The sequence below is a fragment of the Anguilla anguilla genome, chromosome 8, assembly GCF_013347855.1.
Source record: "Anguilla anguilla isolate fAngAng1 chromosome 8, fAngAng1.pri, whole genome shotgun sequence".
Classification (NCBI taxonomy): domain Eukaryota; kingdom Metazoa; phylum Chordata; class Actinopteri; order Anguilliformes; family Anguillidae; genus Anguilla; species Anguilla anguilla.
In genome coordinates this window covers 47,181,125-47,194,858 of record NC_049208.1, presented here as the reverse complement: position 1 = coordinate 47,194,858, position 13,734 = coordinate 47,181,125, and the positions used below count along the sequence as shown (strand labels likewise).

Below are 13,734 nucleotides of genomic sequence, written 5' to 3'. Positions count from 1 at the left end.
TTCAAAAACAAAGTTACAAAGTGCTTTACACACATAAAAAGAAATAAAATAATACAAGATGTAGACAACAGCCTAAGGGACACATTAAAACAAAGTATATGAATAAATTAACATGAAAATAGGAGCAGCATGAAAGAGGGCCAAACAGAGGAACAGATACAGATACAGATACATGGTTAATAGAATATAGTAAATAACAGGATGTTAAAAAATATAAAAATAAGAGTAGGAGAAATATTAAGAGGATAAAACCTTAAAAGCAACTTTGTAAAAAATGTGCTTTAAGAAGGGATTTAAAACGAGGCACCGACTCAGCCAGCCTGATCTCCTAATAATAATAATAATAATAAAGCACGTATCAATTGTATAGGCTACAATTACATCCTACCTTACTAGCTTCACAGTAGGCTACACACCGTCACCGTCGCATCCAGGTCATGTACTAAAGTTTCAATAGTGCCTGTAGGTTTTCATGCACATAAAAATGTATCATGGCAATAGCTGGTATGATTAGCATAATTCATCATTGTGAAGCTACTTAGCAAACGTTAGCTAGTTTCTCTGGCTCGTAATCTAAGCCAGAGTTGTTTGGGATCATGACTAACTTCCATAGCGCTTTTGGGGCACTTGACAGACATTTGTTCAGACACTTACTGCTGCTATCATGTGAATGCAATCCAACAGGGAAATACCCGATAGCCCTTGGCCGTGTAAACAAGAAAAAGCCACTAGACTGCCAGAAAAGTCAATATGGAAATGTTCCATGCGTGTCCAACCGGTTTCTGCGCACTTCGTCAAACCAACAGCAATTTTGAAATGAATAACTTCTGAGTGCAATGTCTTACCCCCAGTGATAAATATGATTTCTATCAGAAATGTTTGCCAGTTGTGGTAGTCAAAGAGCAGGGGATATCTGACTGCTGACTGGTTAGTAAGTGACTTACCAAACTCCCCTGGGGAACTAAATTCCAGTTCTAGGTTTCAAGTTTCAACATCAAACTCTCTGCTGTGACTCACTCTGGCCCATGATCAGTCAGCTGTGGGGACAAAATGGGACCTGTGTCCCAAAAGTCAAGAGGAGTCCTAGCTGGATGATAACTTCAGTGTAACATGAGACATAGTTAACAAAACATTTTGCCAATGACGTCAGTCATTGCCAATTTTTGACCATGAATGAGGTCAGAAAGGGGTTGAACAATTTCAACATAATCCATCGATCCAGTAGCCAGCCATCCCTAATAGAGACATCATTTGTTGTTTTGCGATTGGTTGGGGTAACGCTAAAATAGATTAAATTCTTTCTTTCCCTAACTGTCTGCTGGCTGGTGTAATAACATGGCCTAAATATTAAAGTTTGCTGAACTATTTGAAGTTTAGATTTAGAAACCTTGCGGCCATTTTATAATAATAATAATAATAATAATAATAATAATAATAATAATAATAATAAACTTTATTTGTATAGCACTTTTCAAAAACAAAGTTACAAAGTGCTTTTCAACAGAAAGAGCTTGAGTATCATTAATACAGGCCTCTTCAGAAGAGGAACGCAATAACAAATCATCGACATACTGAATTAAAGTACCACCTGCAAGAGGAACAAATTTCTCAAGATAATTCAGCAGAAAAAATGGCTGGAGTTTCATCAAACCCCTGTGGCATGGCAGTCCATGTACACCACTCGCCTCGAAACGCGAAGGCAAACCGATACTGAGAGTCGGGATGCACTGGGATGCTGAGGAAAGCGTTTGCCAGGTCCACAGCAGTGAACCAGAAAGCGTCACTAGGAACTCGAGAGAGGATAGTTACAGGGTTAGGAACAAAAGGGGGAATGAGCAAACACAGCATCACTGACTATGCGCAAATCCTGAACAAATCACCACGCTCACACATCAGCTCACACAGAGCACAGGCTCACACATCAGCTCACACAGAGCACAGGCTCACACATCAGCTCACACAGAGCACAGGCTCACACATCAGTTCACACAGAGCACAGGCTCACACAGACCCCAGAAGAGACTCACACAGAGCACAGGCTCACACATCAGCTCACACAGAGCACAGGCTCACACATCAGCTCACACAGAGCACAGGCTCACACATCAGTTCACACAGAGCACAGGCTCACACAGACCCCAGAAGAGACTCACACAGAGCACAGGCTCACACAAACCCCAGAAGAGACTCATACAGAGCACAGGCTCACACAAACCCCAGAAGAGACTCACACAGAGCACAGGCTCACACAGACCCCAGAAGAGACTCACACAGAGTACTCGTTTAGCTCACACAGAGCACAGGCTCACACAGACCCCAGAAGAGACTCACACAGAGCACAGGCTCACACATCAGTTCACACAGAGCACAGGCTCACACAGACCCCAGAAGAGACTCAGAGTACTTGTTTAGTTCACACAGAGCACAGGCTCACACAGACCCCAGAAGAGACTCACACAGAGTACTCGTTCAGCTCACACTTACTATTGATGCATAGTCCCCATGCATGGTTTACATTGCATCTACACCACAACAGTTTTGTTCGCACAAGGACCCTTGCAACCCATATTGGCTTTTTTAGCTTACAGATATTGTTTTCTAGGTGTTTTCGACATTGTGGTTACTCAGAATTTTTAATAACTGAGAAGGCTTGCACAAACTCGAGCTAAGATTGACTCGGCTTATTTTGGCATCACAAAATAAATACCACGATTATAATGTAAGACAGTTAAATTTTCTTCTACACCCCCCCGCTTCCATTGTTTTGATCTGCAGTGTCCAGCCTCAAGAGGAATCAGGAGGGATAGAAGTAATCGTAGCTCTGTAATGTGTTCAGTTGCAAGTCAAGGCATACTGTATTTCTTGTGCATCCAACATTTGGATGCGATCTATCCATCACTCTTCAAATGACAAACCGAAACAATGAGGAAACAAAAAATGATGAATTTTAAGTATTTTATTTGTCTTATAGAAAACGAACCCATAGGGTCTTATATAAAAAAACACAATACTTTCCATTTAATACAAGTAGAAAATATAAAGGTTGCATTGCACACAGATTATTCTCCGATTATATTACAGTGGTAATGCTCACTGAGTTTTGAATGAGGAAAAAAAAAAAATAAAACAAAAACATTTTGGACCCTTGTCACAGGTCCCCGAAAAATGACATTGAGTCTAGGAACAGACACATATCTGCAATCGTAATACTAGCAATGACAGCAACATCATAAGGTGCATCTCCTGGTTTCCCAAAGATTACATCAAAAAGCGTTGGGCCCAAACTGTCCCTGGTTTGGCATGCCATTTTGGCTCCCATTGGCCCTCTCAAATCAGTAGACTTTAGAATCGAATAAATCAAAAAGCCCTTTAGAGATTAACGATTTTGAGGTCAGAAAAAGAACAAACAGTGATCTTGGGCTGAAGCTTCTGACGAATGCTCCAACATACCAGAAACAAGAGTTTATACAATTTCCAAAACACATCTGGAAGACTATACTAAAAATAAAAAAACAAAAAAAACACACAAACAGGCATTGCCTGTAGGCAGTTGAAGAGCAATTCGCATCAGTAGAAAGTGCATTATCACAAAAAACAAATAAGACACCAGATACAATATTTATACCGATTCTGAATGTACAAACATGATCAAAATCAATATTGATAGCAGTAAAATAAAAGCATGCAGAAATGCTGCTGCACAACCAGAAAAATAAAATCATTTTTTACAATTCTTTCCATATAAAATGGACGTCCCACGTCCACAGGCTGGCTTTGTGAGGAGAATGAATGCATGAAATAACGAATGTGGTTCAGCGCGAATGACCAATTACTGTCATTCCTTTCAGAATGGAGGGAATCTAGAATGGACAGTCCCTCGAAAGCAGCCCGTCGATGGGGACAAAGACGTCTTTGGACCCTGGGGCTTGGAGATACGTGTTGGGTCACAAAGATACTCAGACAGAGTTTGAATGTGTAGCACAGATCTCCTACCTACCCCCCCCCCCCCCCCATCTCCATCTCAGCTGGTCCTGCACAGCTTGCAAAGTATGTGAGACTGAAAACTACAAAGCAAGGGTGGGAAAGGACTACAGCTCTGGGGGGTTAACGCCCCCCCAGGAAAAGCCGGTTTCCTGGAAACCTGGCCACAGGAGAAGGCTGCCGAACACCTTCATAGCTTTTAAAAAAAATTTTCCTAAACAAGCTTTTCTCAGCCTTGTGGAGATGGCTGTCAGCACAGGCAGGAAGCTCCCAAACACACCCAACAAATCTCGCCTCGCCATCGACTCTTCACCTTCTCTCCCGCATTCGGAGGGGGCGGCTCTATACCTGACCTAACGCCCCCCCCCCTCCAGTGCCCCGCAAACTTCCCAGAAGGCCTTTCCAACGCCGCGCTCTTCGCAGGCCCTTCAGTGACTGGCCCTTCCGTTCCCCAGACTCTCTCAGGTTCTGTCCTCACACATGCCTGAACAGAAATGTGCCCAAATAAGGTGGGCGTTAAAGTTCGGGGGAAAAGTCTCTTTCGCCCCGCCCTCCCCGGCATCTTCAACAGACTGGCAGCATGCGGGGGTTGCTGTTGCGCTCTTCGTCGACCTGGAGATGAAGAGAAAAAAACGAGATTAGTTTGACCACCGACAAGGGAAACTTGCGACGTATCCCAATCCATACACTGCTGTTACTCTACGGGGGGGGGGGGGGGTTCTTTATAAGACACCTACCTCAGTGTACGCGGGAAGCGGCGGAAACTGGAACTGCGGGGCGTTCATAAAGATGGGGCTGTCGCCGCCGTCGTAGTCGTCCAGCAGCGGGGTGAGGGGCGTGTCCAGCCGGCAGTCGCGGGTGATGTCGCAGTAGCTGGGCGGGGCCGAGGGCATCTGCAGGGACACCCAGCTGTTGGAGGCCTGGCTGCCGTCCTGGCTGCTCATGCTGTTGGTGCGGCTGCTCAGTCCGCTGGAGCCCGAGCCGATGACCAGCGGCAACTCCAGGATCAGCTTGTCGCTGCCGGGGATGTGCACGTAGATCTGGGGGGGGGAAAGAAAAGGCATTAAGGTCCACTTTCTATTTCCACCAACCATTAACCATCTGAAGAGTAGGTTTTTTTAAGGCCTTTTCAAAATTCTAAATCAGTGTATCAGTGATAAATGCAGGAGGGGTGCTTGGGAAAACCAATGTTCTTGCATGACACCAGCAGCAAGCTTCACTGGCTGTGACCACCAAGTTAAGCCTCCACTGCTAACTACTGGGGCTGGGGATATACTGTACTTCAGGGTAAGGGAATATGGGCATCCTAAATCAGGTGCATTGGGGGGGGGGGCCACTCACCATGAGGGCATACTCCACGCGGAGGATGTTGCAGCCCAGGATGGAGGGCTTGATCTTGGGCACGCGGATGGTCTTGCCCTGCCAGGCGTCGCACATGCCGGAGATGATGTGGTTGCCGCGCACGGAGGACAGCTTCTGGCGGAAGACCTTGGCGCGCCCGCTGGCCTGGTAGGTGTGCTTGGCCACGATGGCGGCCTTGGGCACCACGATGCGCGAGCAGGTGTTCTCGAACTTGGCGTCGATGCAGATCTCCTCCCCCTCGCAGAAGCCCTTGCGGTCGATCTTGGCGTTCAGGGACACCTGGCCGTCGGGGATGAACATGCAGGTCACCTTCTTCTCCTTCATTCCGCTTGTAGGAGACTGGAAACAGAAACAGAGCCAAACATCAGACAAAGAGTCGCACGGGAATCAGTTATTTTATTTGTTTCGTTTTAACCGCCCGTCTTCCCCTTTCCTTTCGGGTGGGGGGGGGTTGCAGTTCCATCACTAAGGCTCACCATGAGGTCAGGAGTGTTGACATCCAGGGGCTCCTCCACCTCAAAAAACTTCTTTGCCTCCATGACAGGGTGGGACGGCCTCTCCATGGAGGCCTTCACGAAGTACTGGACGTAGCCAAACTTGCCCTTGTAGGAAGACACCAGCTGCCTGTGGGGAGACGCCGTTTTACGTTAGCCGCGGATTTCACGACGGAAAAATGAAAACACATCAGGCTTAGCAACACAAAAAACCTGACAAGAGACAGACACCCACCCTTGCTGGGGCAGCTCGAATCCGAATGTGTACTCGTACTTGTTCCCAGGCCTCAGGATGACTGATCCATCAGTATCTGTTTATTTAAAAAAGGGAAGAAGAGAAAAGTCGGTTACTTCACCTGACTACAGCTAGCTGTATCAAGATCTGCTTCCACATTAATAAGATGTAGGCTGCAAGCGAAGCTCGTACGTGCTCACAGCGTCATAGAGCGATACTGTACCGTACAGAATATTGTACACACTACTGTAATCTTAAGAAATTAATATGAGGTCTGGCTCGAGCGGAAGAGATTCTGGGCCAAGACTGCTTGGCAGCCTCTGTGCATTACACTATGCATTTCTGCAATGTGCCCTCCGGCAACTCATGTTACCATTAACAACTGGAGTCGTGCGCGAGCTTGGAAGAAAGTAAACATCCTGCGCAGACCGACTCGCAACGTGGATTCATCCCGACACATGCGCCCGTTTTCATAACTTTAAGAAGAATGCAAATGTGACCACGCTCAGTTCACAATGCGATGTCCATTTCCCTGTTAGCTAAAAACCTACCGAACCATGCTGATTAAGCTTGTCTCTTATCAGTGCACTAGTTCACCTCTACCGAATGTTAGCTAACTAACATAACAATTAGCCACATTCATTTCGAAGCTGGTTCATCTCAGTTTTACTCACCAGCAGGGTGGTCGTCCAGTCGGAGAGTTTCCTCGTATTTAAGGTATTCCATCTCTTCACGGCAACGCCGTTTCCCCTTGGCATACTCCACTTTAGCGCAACCAACTCCGACCACTTTCATTGACGAAACCCTGGTAACCTCGGTTACTTCGACCACGATCCTCCCGGCGACTTTGTCTCCGCTGGAGTAGAACACCTTGCTAGGATCGCTGAAAATAACCTCGAAGGTCTTCACTTTCTTTGTCATGGCAACCATGTTTTCTGTTTGTTCAAAAATCCAAGTGATAAAAAAGAGACAGTGTCAACTGCGCGATGCTGGCGTCACAGAATCGACGTTTAGCAGTTAAAATGCCAATAGATTAACACACTTGAATGTATTAACAATGCTTTGTGAAGTTGAATTGACTTCGGCTATTGAGCACCCTTACTTTTCCACTCTTCCAACAACCATCTAACTCTCTGGTAACTTTAGAAGCTAACTGCACAAAGGGGCCGTCCTAGCGTTTATATAGCTGCTTTCAGCCAGTCATTCAGCTCCCTTGTTGTTACTTTCAGTCGAGCATGTGGAAGTGGAATGCACAGCATGGCTCACCGCGTGCACAACGCTCCCATTGGTCGAGCCGCATTGTTTGTGTGAACCTTAGCCAATCGGCGCGCAGGAGTGGCGCGTGGACACCGCATGGCTTGAAAACACAGAGCGAATGCACAGCCTGCGAGCTAAAAGTGAGGTGCTTTCAGGGGCGGGGCGTGGGCTCGACTGCGTGTCTGGACAAGCCAGAGGAAAAGTATGAAAACCAATCACCAGACAAGACTTTCATGAAAAAAACGAAGACGTGATGTGTGTCGCACTGTTTTCTCACTCTCACAAAAACAGTACAGCCTGTTCAGAAGCAGGCCCCCGCACACGATTTGGGGTGTGTTTAAGCTATAATGTGGCTAGATGTGGGTACTGGTATCATGGTTATTTCCGGGGAAAACCTGAATGAGGTCAGATATAGTTTACACACTGGTCTAATACCGCAATATGCCAACAGTTCACACAGGTTATCATACTGATGGTAATGTAGCGAAAATGTAATAGCCCAGACATAAATTCACTCATTTTCCCTATTCAGGATGTGAAGCCTTTGAAAGTCAAACTTTATCTCACAAGAATAGCAGGATAAAAAAATGAAAATGAAATGAATGAGCGACACTGTATTGTTCTGATCTCTGAGAGAAGTGGTTATTCCCTTTGTAGGTTACAAAATGTCCAACTGTACCCTCATGGTGTGGCCATGTGTAACAGAAAGACCCAGTGGTCCAGAATCTTGGGTGTACATAAAATTTCTAGATACATAGTATTTTTATGATCTCTGAGCGAAGTGGTATTCACTTGTTAGGTTACAAAATGTCCAAACGATACACACGGTGTGACCATGTGTAACAGAAAGACCCAGTTATCCCAAGTTTGTACATTAAGATTTTTAGAGACAGTATAGGAGAGAATAGAAGTGTTATTGTCCATGCTGTGTGTAAATATGCCTTTCGCTTCTCACTAGTAAAAATAAAAATAATAAAGAAAGAGAGAGAGAGAGAAATGTACAAATTTGTCATGCCAATTGAATTGAATTGAGAGAGGGAGAGAGAGAGAGAGAGAAAAACATTTGTCAGCATACAGACCGGTAACATAGAAACTTCGGTTAAGCCAAATATATGTTGATACAACAGCGTGTATAGTATCAAAAAATGAGGAAAACTGTTTGTGCTGAGACCCCCGCCCCAACAACACTGCCAAAGTGTCCATTTATCCATTACCAGCAACAGGCTGCAATACAGTGCATGTCTGAATCATACAAAACAGCAAACTTTTCAGTACAAGATCACACCTAATACAGCACTTTTAACTCTAACAGAGTGCATGTTGTCCATATTGCCTTCTGTCAGCGTTGATTTAACACCGCCAGTTGGTGATGCATGTAGTCATTCAGTACCATGTACAGTTTAACCATAGCAACAATCACAATTATTACCAAGGATGTGGAAACTAGGCAAAGTTTATCGTATCAAAAAATGTCATTCATGACATATGGAATATGAAAGTAACTTTTAAAGACAGTTTAGATCCTGTTTGCCTTTGAAGCTACTGAAATATTACCAACGTTACCCAAGAAAGCCTTAATATGGTTTTGTGATAAACACTTATGTTCACGCCAAATGTTTTTTTTTTTTTTTCCCGCCAATGTTTTTGCATACTCCAATTAATCATAAAACAACCTATTGCACTGTTTACCTCAATGACGCTTATGTAAACTTGGTGTGCAGTGCATTGAGCGCGAAAACATTTTTGGCTGGACCTCAACAGTGGGGCCAGCCCCACAGTTGGGCCCAGCCCTACAAACGCAAATGTCTGTGACTGACTGACTGATTGAGTGAATGATAAAGTTACACCGCACATGTCTGTGACGTCGACCGGTTCGGTCCAGCCATATTCTAGGTTTTAACCTGGTCTTGTCTCACTTACATCGCAGTGACAACATAGTACAGGAGTGACGTTTATCATCAACGGCTAGGCTCCCTCTAGTGGACGTCTCTGATATGCACATTGTTTTCTACGTATTCTGTAGCGGAGAGCAAAATTTATAGGGGGTTGACGACACCCAAGTCGGTAAACAGGTAGTAAAAAAAAAAAAGTCTGCATATCTCCAATGTTTGTGGGTACCAGTCAGTTGCGAAACAAAACTGTCATTACACAATGACCACAGCTCGAGCTTTGTGAGTGGCAGAAAGTTTTCGTCGACATAGCAACATCAGTTTATCCTTCAAGACCTGGTAGAACAGTTTTAAGTATTTTAATTTTTTGACATAATACATGGCAACAACGTTACGCCGGAAAAAATTTAAAAAAAAATTTCATTATATTTTTATTGAATGTCCCTTAAGTTCAGGTTTCAACAGAGTATAATAAAAGGTTCTGGATATTAAGACCAGAGACTCAAAAACGAATTGGTGGGTTTTTGGAGGTTATGAAGGTACGTGTTAGCAAACAAAAACTAAGCCAGTGTGACACTTCACGTGTTTTGCTTGTGAAAAGCTGATCCAAATGACCCAAGTTAAGTATGGTGTGGTATATTGTAATGCAAGATGACCAGCTATGAATCTTTTGCATCTTGGGAATGCGTACATTTTACAAACAAGTGAAATGATCAGGTTACATACTTTTGTTCTGTTAATCATATATTTTTAAATAATAAAGTAGCTGCTATATAGAAAATGTGGTCCAGGCTGTGTACTGCCCCCCCCCCCCCCCCCCCCCCCCCCCCCCCTGCTATGTGCAGTTGCATACACATTTGTCTTCTATATCTGCATTATGCAAATATACAATTAACTACTGAATTAATACGCTACGTATTTTGCAAATTAAAACTCGAGCATACATCTGGTTGAGCTAACCACGGTTACAAACAAACTGCACTGTTTCTGTTTTTAAAGAGTGTTTCTCAGTTTATTTGCGACTGACCTGATGACACTTTCGTTAAATTTTTCATCAGTTCCAAGTGCACTTCTACCCTCTACTGGCCTAAGGGGGCATCACTCCACGTAGTAACGGTCGTTCAGGTGCGTAAGAGTGCATCCTCACAAGAAGACAGTGCTTCACTACTTATCTCAGTCGGATAAGTTATTAGTCACATTGGCCTTTGTTTAATCTTTACATATAACAATATTCGAATCCTTTTTTAACAAATTCCTTTGGTTCTGTTGGTCAAAATGTGATGCTTTGAACGAGGGTTAATTCACGTTAATGCGTAAACAAAATCTTCTGTGGTAACGCTCGTGGGCATACAGGGCATGTGAATGCAGCTTTCAGTACTCTTCACGGAAACTTTATCCGTTTCTCTTACGGAACACAACGTGTCCCCACGTTTCAAAATTTCGCCGTCTGCCTTGACTGGATCCCTTCCCACTGACAATGCGTTTTCCGGCGTGTCTCAAAAAGTTTTTGACCCTGTAGCCTACACCAGCGTGTAGCTACGATCATCCGAGCGGAGATGTCCCGTGTGGCGGCGCCCTTTTAGAGGGGTAGCGCACATGCCTCAGCGAGCATCGCTCAGGCGTCTTTGTGTTCTGTGGCAGCGGAGGCGGGGCTCGCCGGCCAAGCGCAGCAAAGGCTATTCAGAAAGTTGGGAGCTATTGTCGTGGGAGATTTGGGAAAAGCGAGAAACCCCTCGTCGGGGGCACCACTGATAGCCGTGCCTGGCTGAAGCGCTGGAGTATACCAGGACAAGACTTGGGAAACGCACGGATATATGGAACGATTCCAGCCCTCCCGTCTGAGTCCGGCAAAACTATTATCTGACAAGCTATTCGTTGCAATGTTACATATATGTTTTTTTTTTTTTTTTTTTAAAGAGAGATAAGTGATATACACGCTAGATGCATGTTGGTAAATTGGAGGATTCATGTAAGGTACGTCTAAAACGGATTAATTGATTATTTTGCCAGTTTCCATCGGCACTGGCAGTGCAGGTGTGAGAAAGTCGAGGCGGGCGTGAGTTTTCATCTTGTTCACCACTGTAACGGACATGATACATGATAGTTATGCTATTTATTCTTTAGACTAGTAACAGATCTGACTCTCCATACCCTTTAATTTCACTATCGTCGAAATATTACATTTTGTTCGAGAGTCCAGTTACTGTGCTCATCGTGGGCTCTCTATTCTCATTCTCAACAGATTAGCTGTAGCCTATGTCGCTAGGAGACCGTATCCGTGGAAACTGTTTAATGTCCTGGAGTTATTCATTAGCTCATGTTTGTCCTGAAAGAGAAGTGCAACTCACAGAAAACATTTCACACGCTGACTGTAGTCCCGTTAATGAGCGATGTGCTAAAGCAAGGATAACGGGCGGAATCCGAAAGCGACTGAGAAAGTGTAGCCTAGCGATGGTGCCAAGCTTACTTAAGCAAGGAGGGTTATAGGATTATTTACTTTAACTGGTAAACCAGCCTATCTATACACAAATTAAAATACGTAAAAAAAATGTTTAACTATTTGAATCGATCTCAGCGTAATAAAAATGTAAACTGTGGAACACCGCCACTTGCTCTTTTCATTTTATTTGGAAATTTGAAATAAGTAGGCCTATGGGTCCCAAAATATAAAACACGTGTCTCATTATAAATAACAAGTACTGGGACCACTCTTTCGTAAAACTCAAACGTCATTACTGTTCTGCAGTTGTTTTATGACTTTAGCCTGCCTGACGCATCTATCCAAAGTTTTGTTTCTGAAACGCGTCTTCGAGAAGTCCAAGCCGTGACCCGTGCGCTGCTGTCGATCGTCTTCTTAGGCATCTGTCACTGAATTCCACCGCCCCCTCCACCCACCCCGTTAGTCTGGGCCCCGAGGACCCCCAGCGCTTCCAGATGGATCCGGTCGTTTTTGGCGCGTGTCCCTGCCCGTCCCTTGGGCCAGGCAGGTATGGGATGTGGTGCACTGTTGTACGATCTCCACCCAATATTGCACTCGTCCCGGCCTCCCGGACCCTTGGATTACCCGACTACAGTAGCCAAGGAGACCGGGGCTATTCAAGGACACACCTGGAGAACACAGATTGGAGAAATGAAAATGGCGTCTCTGCAGCTTTCCCAACTATAGCGCACTTTTAAAGACAGGCCCCCTGTTCCACTATTGTGTTCCCTTTGGGTACCTTGAGAATGTAGCGTGTATGTGCGCACATGCGTTTCGTGTCCGCGAGCATGCCCGTGGACAAAGGCGTCTCCTCCTCTGGAGCAGAGATAAGGGTCCGATCGATCGCTGCGCCATGGGGCCAGGTGTTCATCGTTAGCGTAAGCAAACCTTGCATCACCAGATAAAAATTGAATTCTCAGGAAGAGCAAATAAAACTGCCATGTTTTCCCATTTGCTAACAGCACTATGGCTTAGTATGGTGGGAATTTTGAACCAACTTTATTAGTTGTTTAGTCATTCAACATAGACAGTACACAGAGCTGGATGAGAAGTTTAAGTGTGTGTTAAAAGCGTCCAAACCAACAACAAATTTCGATTATATTTCATGGATGTGAGTCTTCTTAGTGCCTACTACCAGCCCATACACACAATGAAAGGATCAGTGTATTCCCTTTTTTAGGCCACACAAGTCCCTTAGAGGCAGGCTCCAGTTATAGTCAGATAATGACAGGGCCTAGGCTCAAACCCGTGACCAGAGTGCAGCTTAGGCCTTGGGACACATGGGTAGCCATTTTGACGTGGTTTTCACCTGGATCATGCAGAACTGAAAACTCGACCGTCAGCACTCCCTTGGATTGAAGCTGATTCTCTCACTTTTGGGCTGCCTTGTGTTTCCAAGGATACGTCTTACTTGGCTGTCCTTATGGCTTAACTAAACGACATTGAAGGGGAAATAAAGGTGTTTTGAGAATGTACTTTAAAAGGTTTTGTGTTGCCTACTTTAACCTTTTTGAGTGTTGAGTGTTTTTCTTCCAACTATGGAGTTTTTAACTTGCTTTTTGAGGATTCAGGCCTGTTTTTTTTTTCCAATTTTCCTTCTGGTTACTCTGTAAAGCGTCTTCGTGACAGCTCTCTGTAAAAAGCACTATGCAAATAAAACTGATTTGATTTAAACTTAGGGAAAAAAAACTCCTAATTAGAAAAAGTGAGTAACTGATCTGATATGAACATAGTAAATAACTCTTCACAAAATATTTACAGACACACAAATTGCTGCATTAAGATACCGCAGTTTGTTACAACTGCTGTGAGATTAATTTATGGTTGTATTTTTCAGAAATCCACATATATCCAGCACATTGCTGCGCATTCTGTTTTTGTCAGAGAAGCCACAGACTGAATGAGTCACATTCAGTGGAGGTTTTGAGAGAAGTCCATGAACCCTACGAAGCACCTCCTGTTTACAACATTCACTGCACACCACCTAGACTTTTGGAGCATTTGAGGGCTGTTATAAAATTTTTTTTTTAAAAAACA

General features: G+C 44.3%; 1 protein-coding gene across 1 annotated transcript; it reads right to left on the bottom strand.

The window, feature by feature from the left end:
- Nucleotides 1–2,941: 2,941 nt before the first annotated feature.
- LOC118233908 (thioredoxin-interacting protein-like) lies at nt 2,942–7,231 on the bottom strand. The gene is made up of 6 exons (XM_035430009.1): nt 6,747–7,231; nt 6,073–6,148; nt 5,820–5,967; nt 5,323–5,682; nt 4,719–5,021; nt 2,942–4,593 (listed from the first exon to the last, which is right to left on the bottom strand). Exons 1-6 carry the CDS (start codon nt 7,000–7,002, stop codon nt 4,546–4,548), a joined length of 1,191 nt encoding a protein of 396 aa, XP_035285900.1. The 5' UTR covers nt 7,003–7,231; the 3' UTR covers nt 2,942–4,545.
- Nucleotides 7,232–13,734: the final 6,503 nt, after the last annotated feature.

Coding starts and splice junctions, on each gene's coding strand:
- LOC118233908 (XM_035430009.1), bottom strand. CDS start 7,002: ATGGTTGCCATGACAAAGAAAGTGAAGACCTTCGAGGTTATTTTCAGC. Junction 6,149..6,746: donor ACTGGACGACCACCCTGCTG/GTGAGTAAAACT, acceptor TTAAATAAACAG/ATACTGATGGATCAGTCATC. Junction 5,683..5,819: donor TCAACACTCCTGACCTCATG/GTGAGCCTTAGT, acceptor TTCTGTTTCCAG/TCTCCTACAAGCGGAATGAA.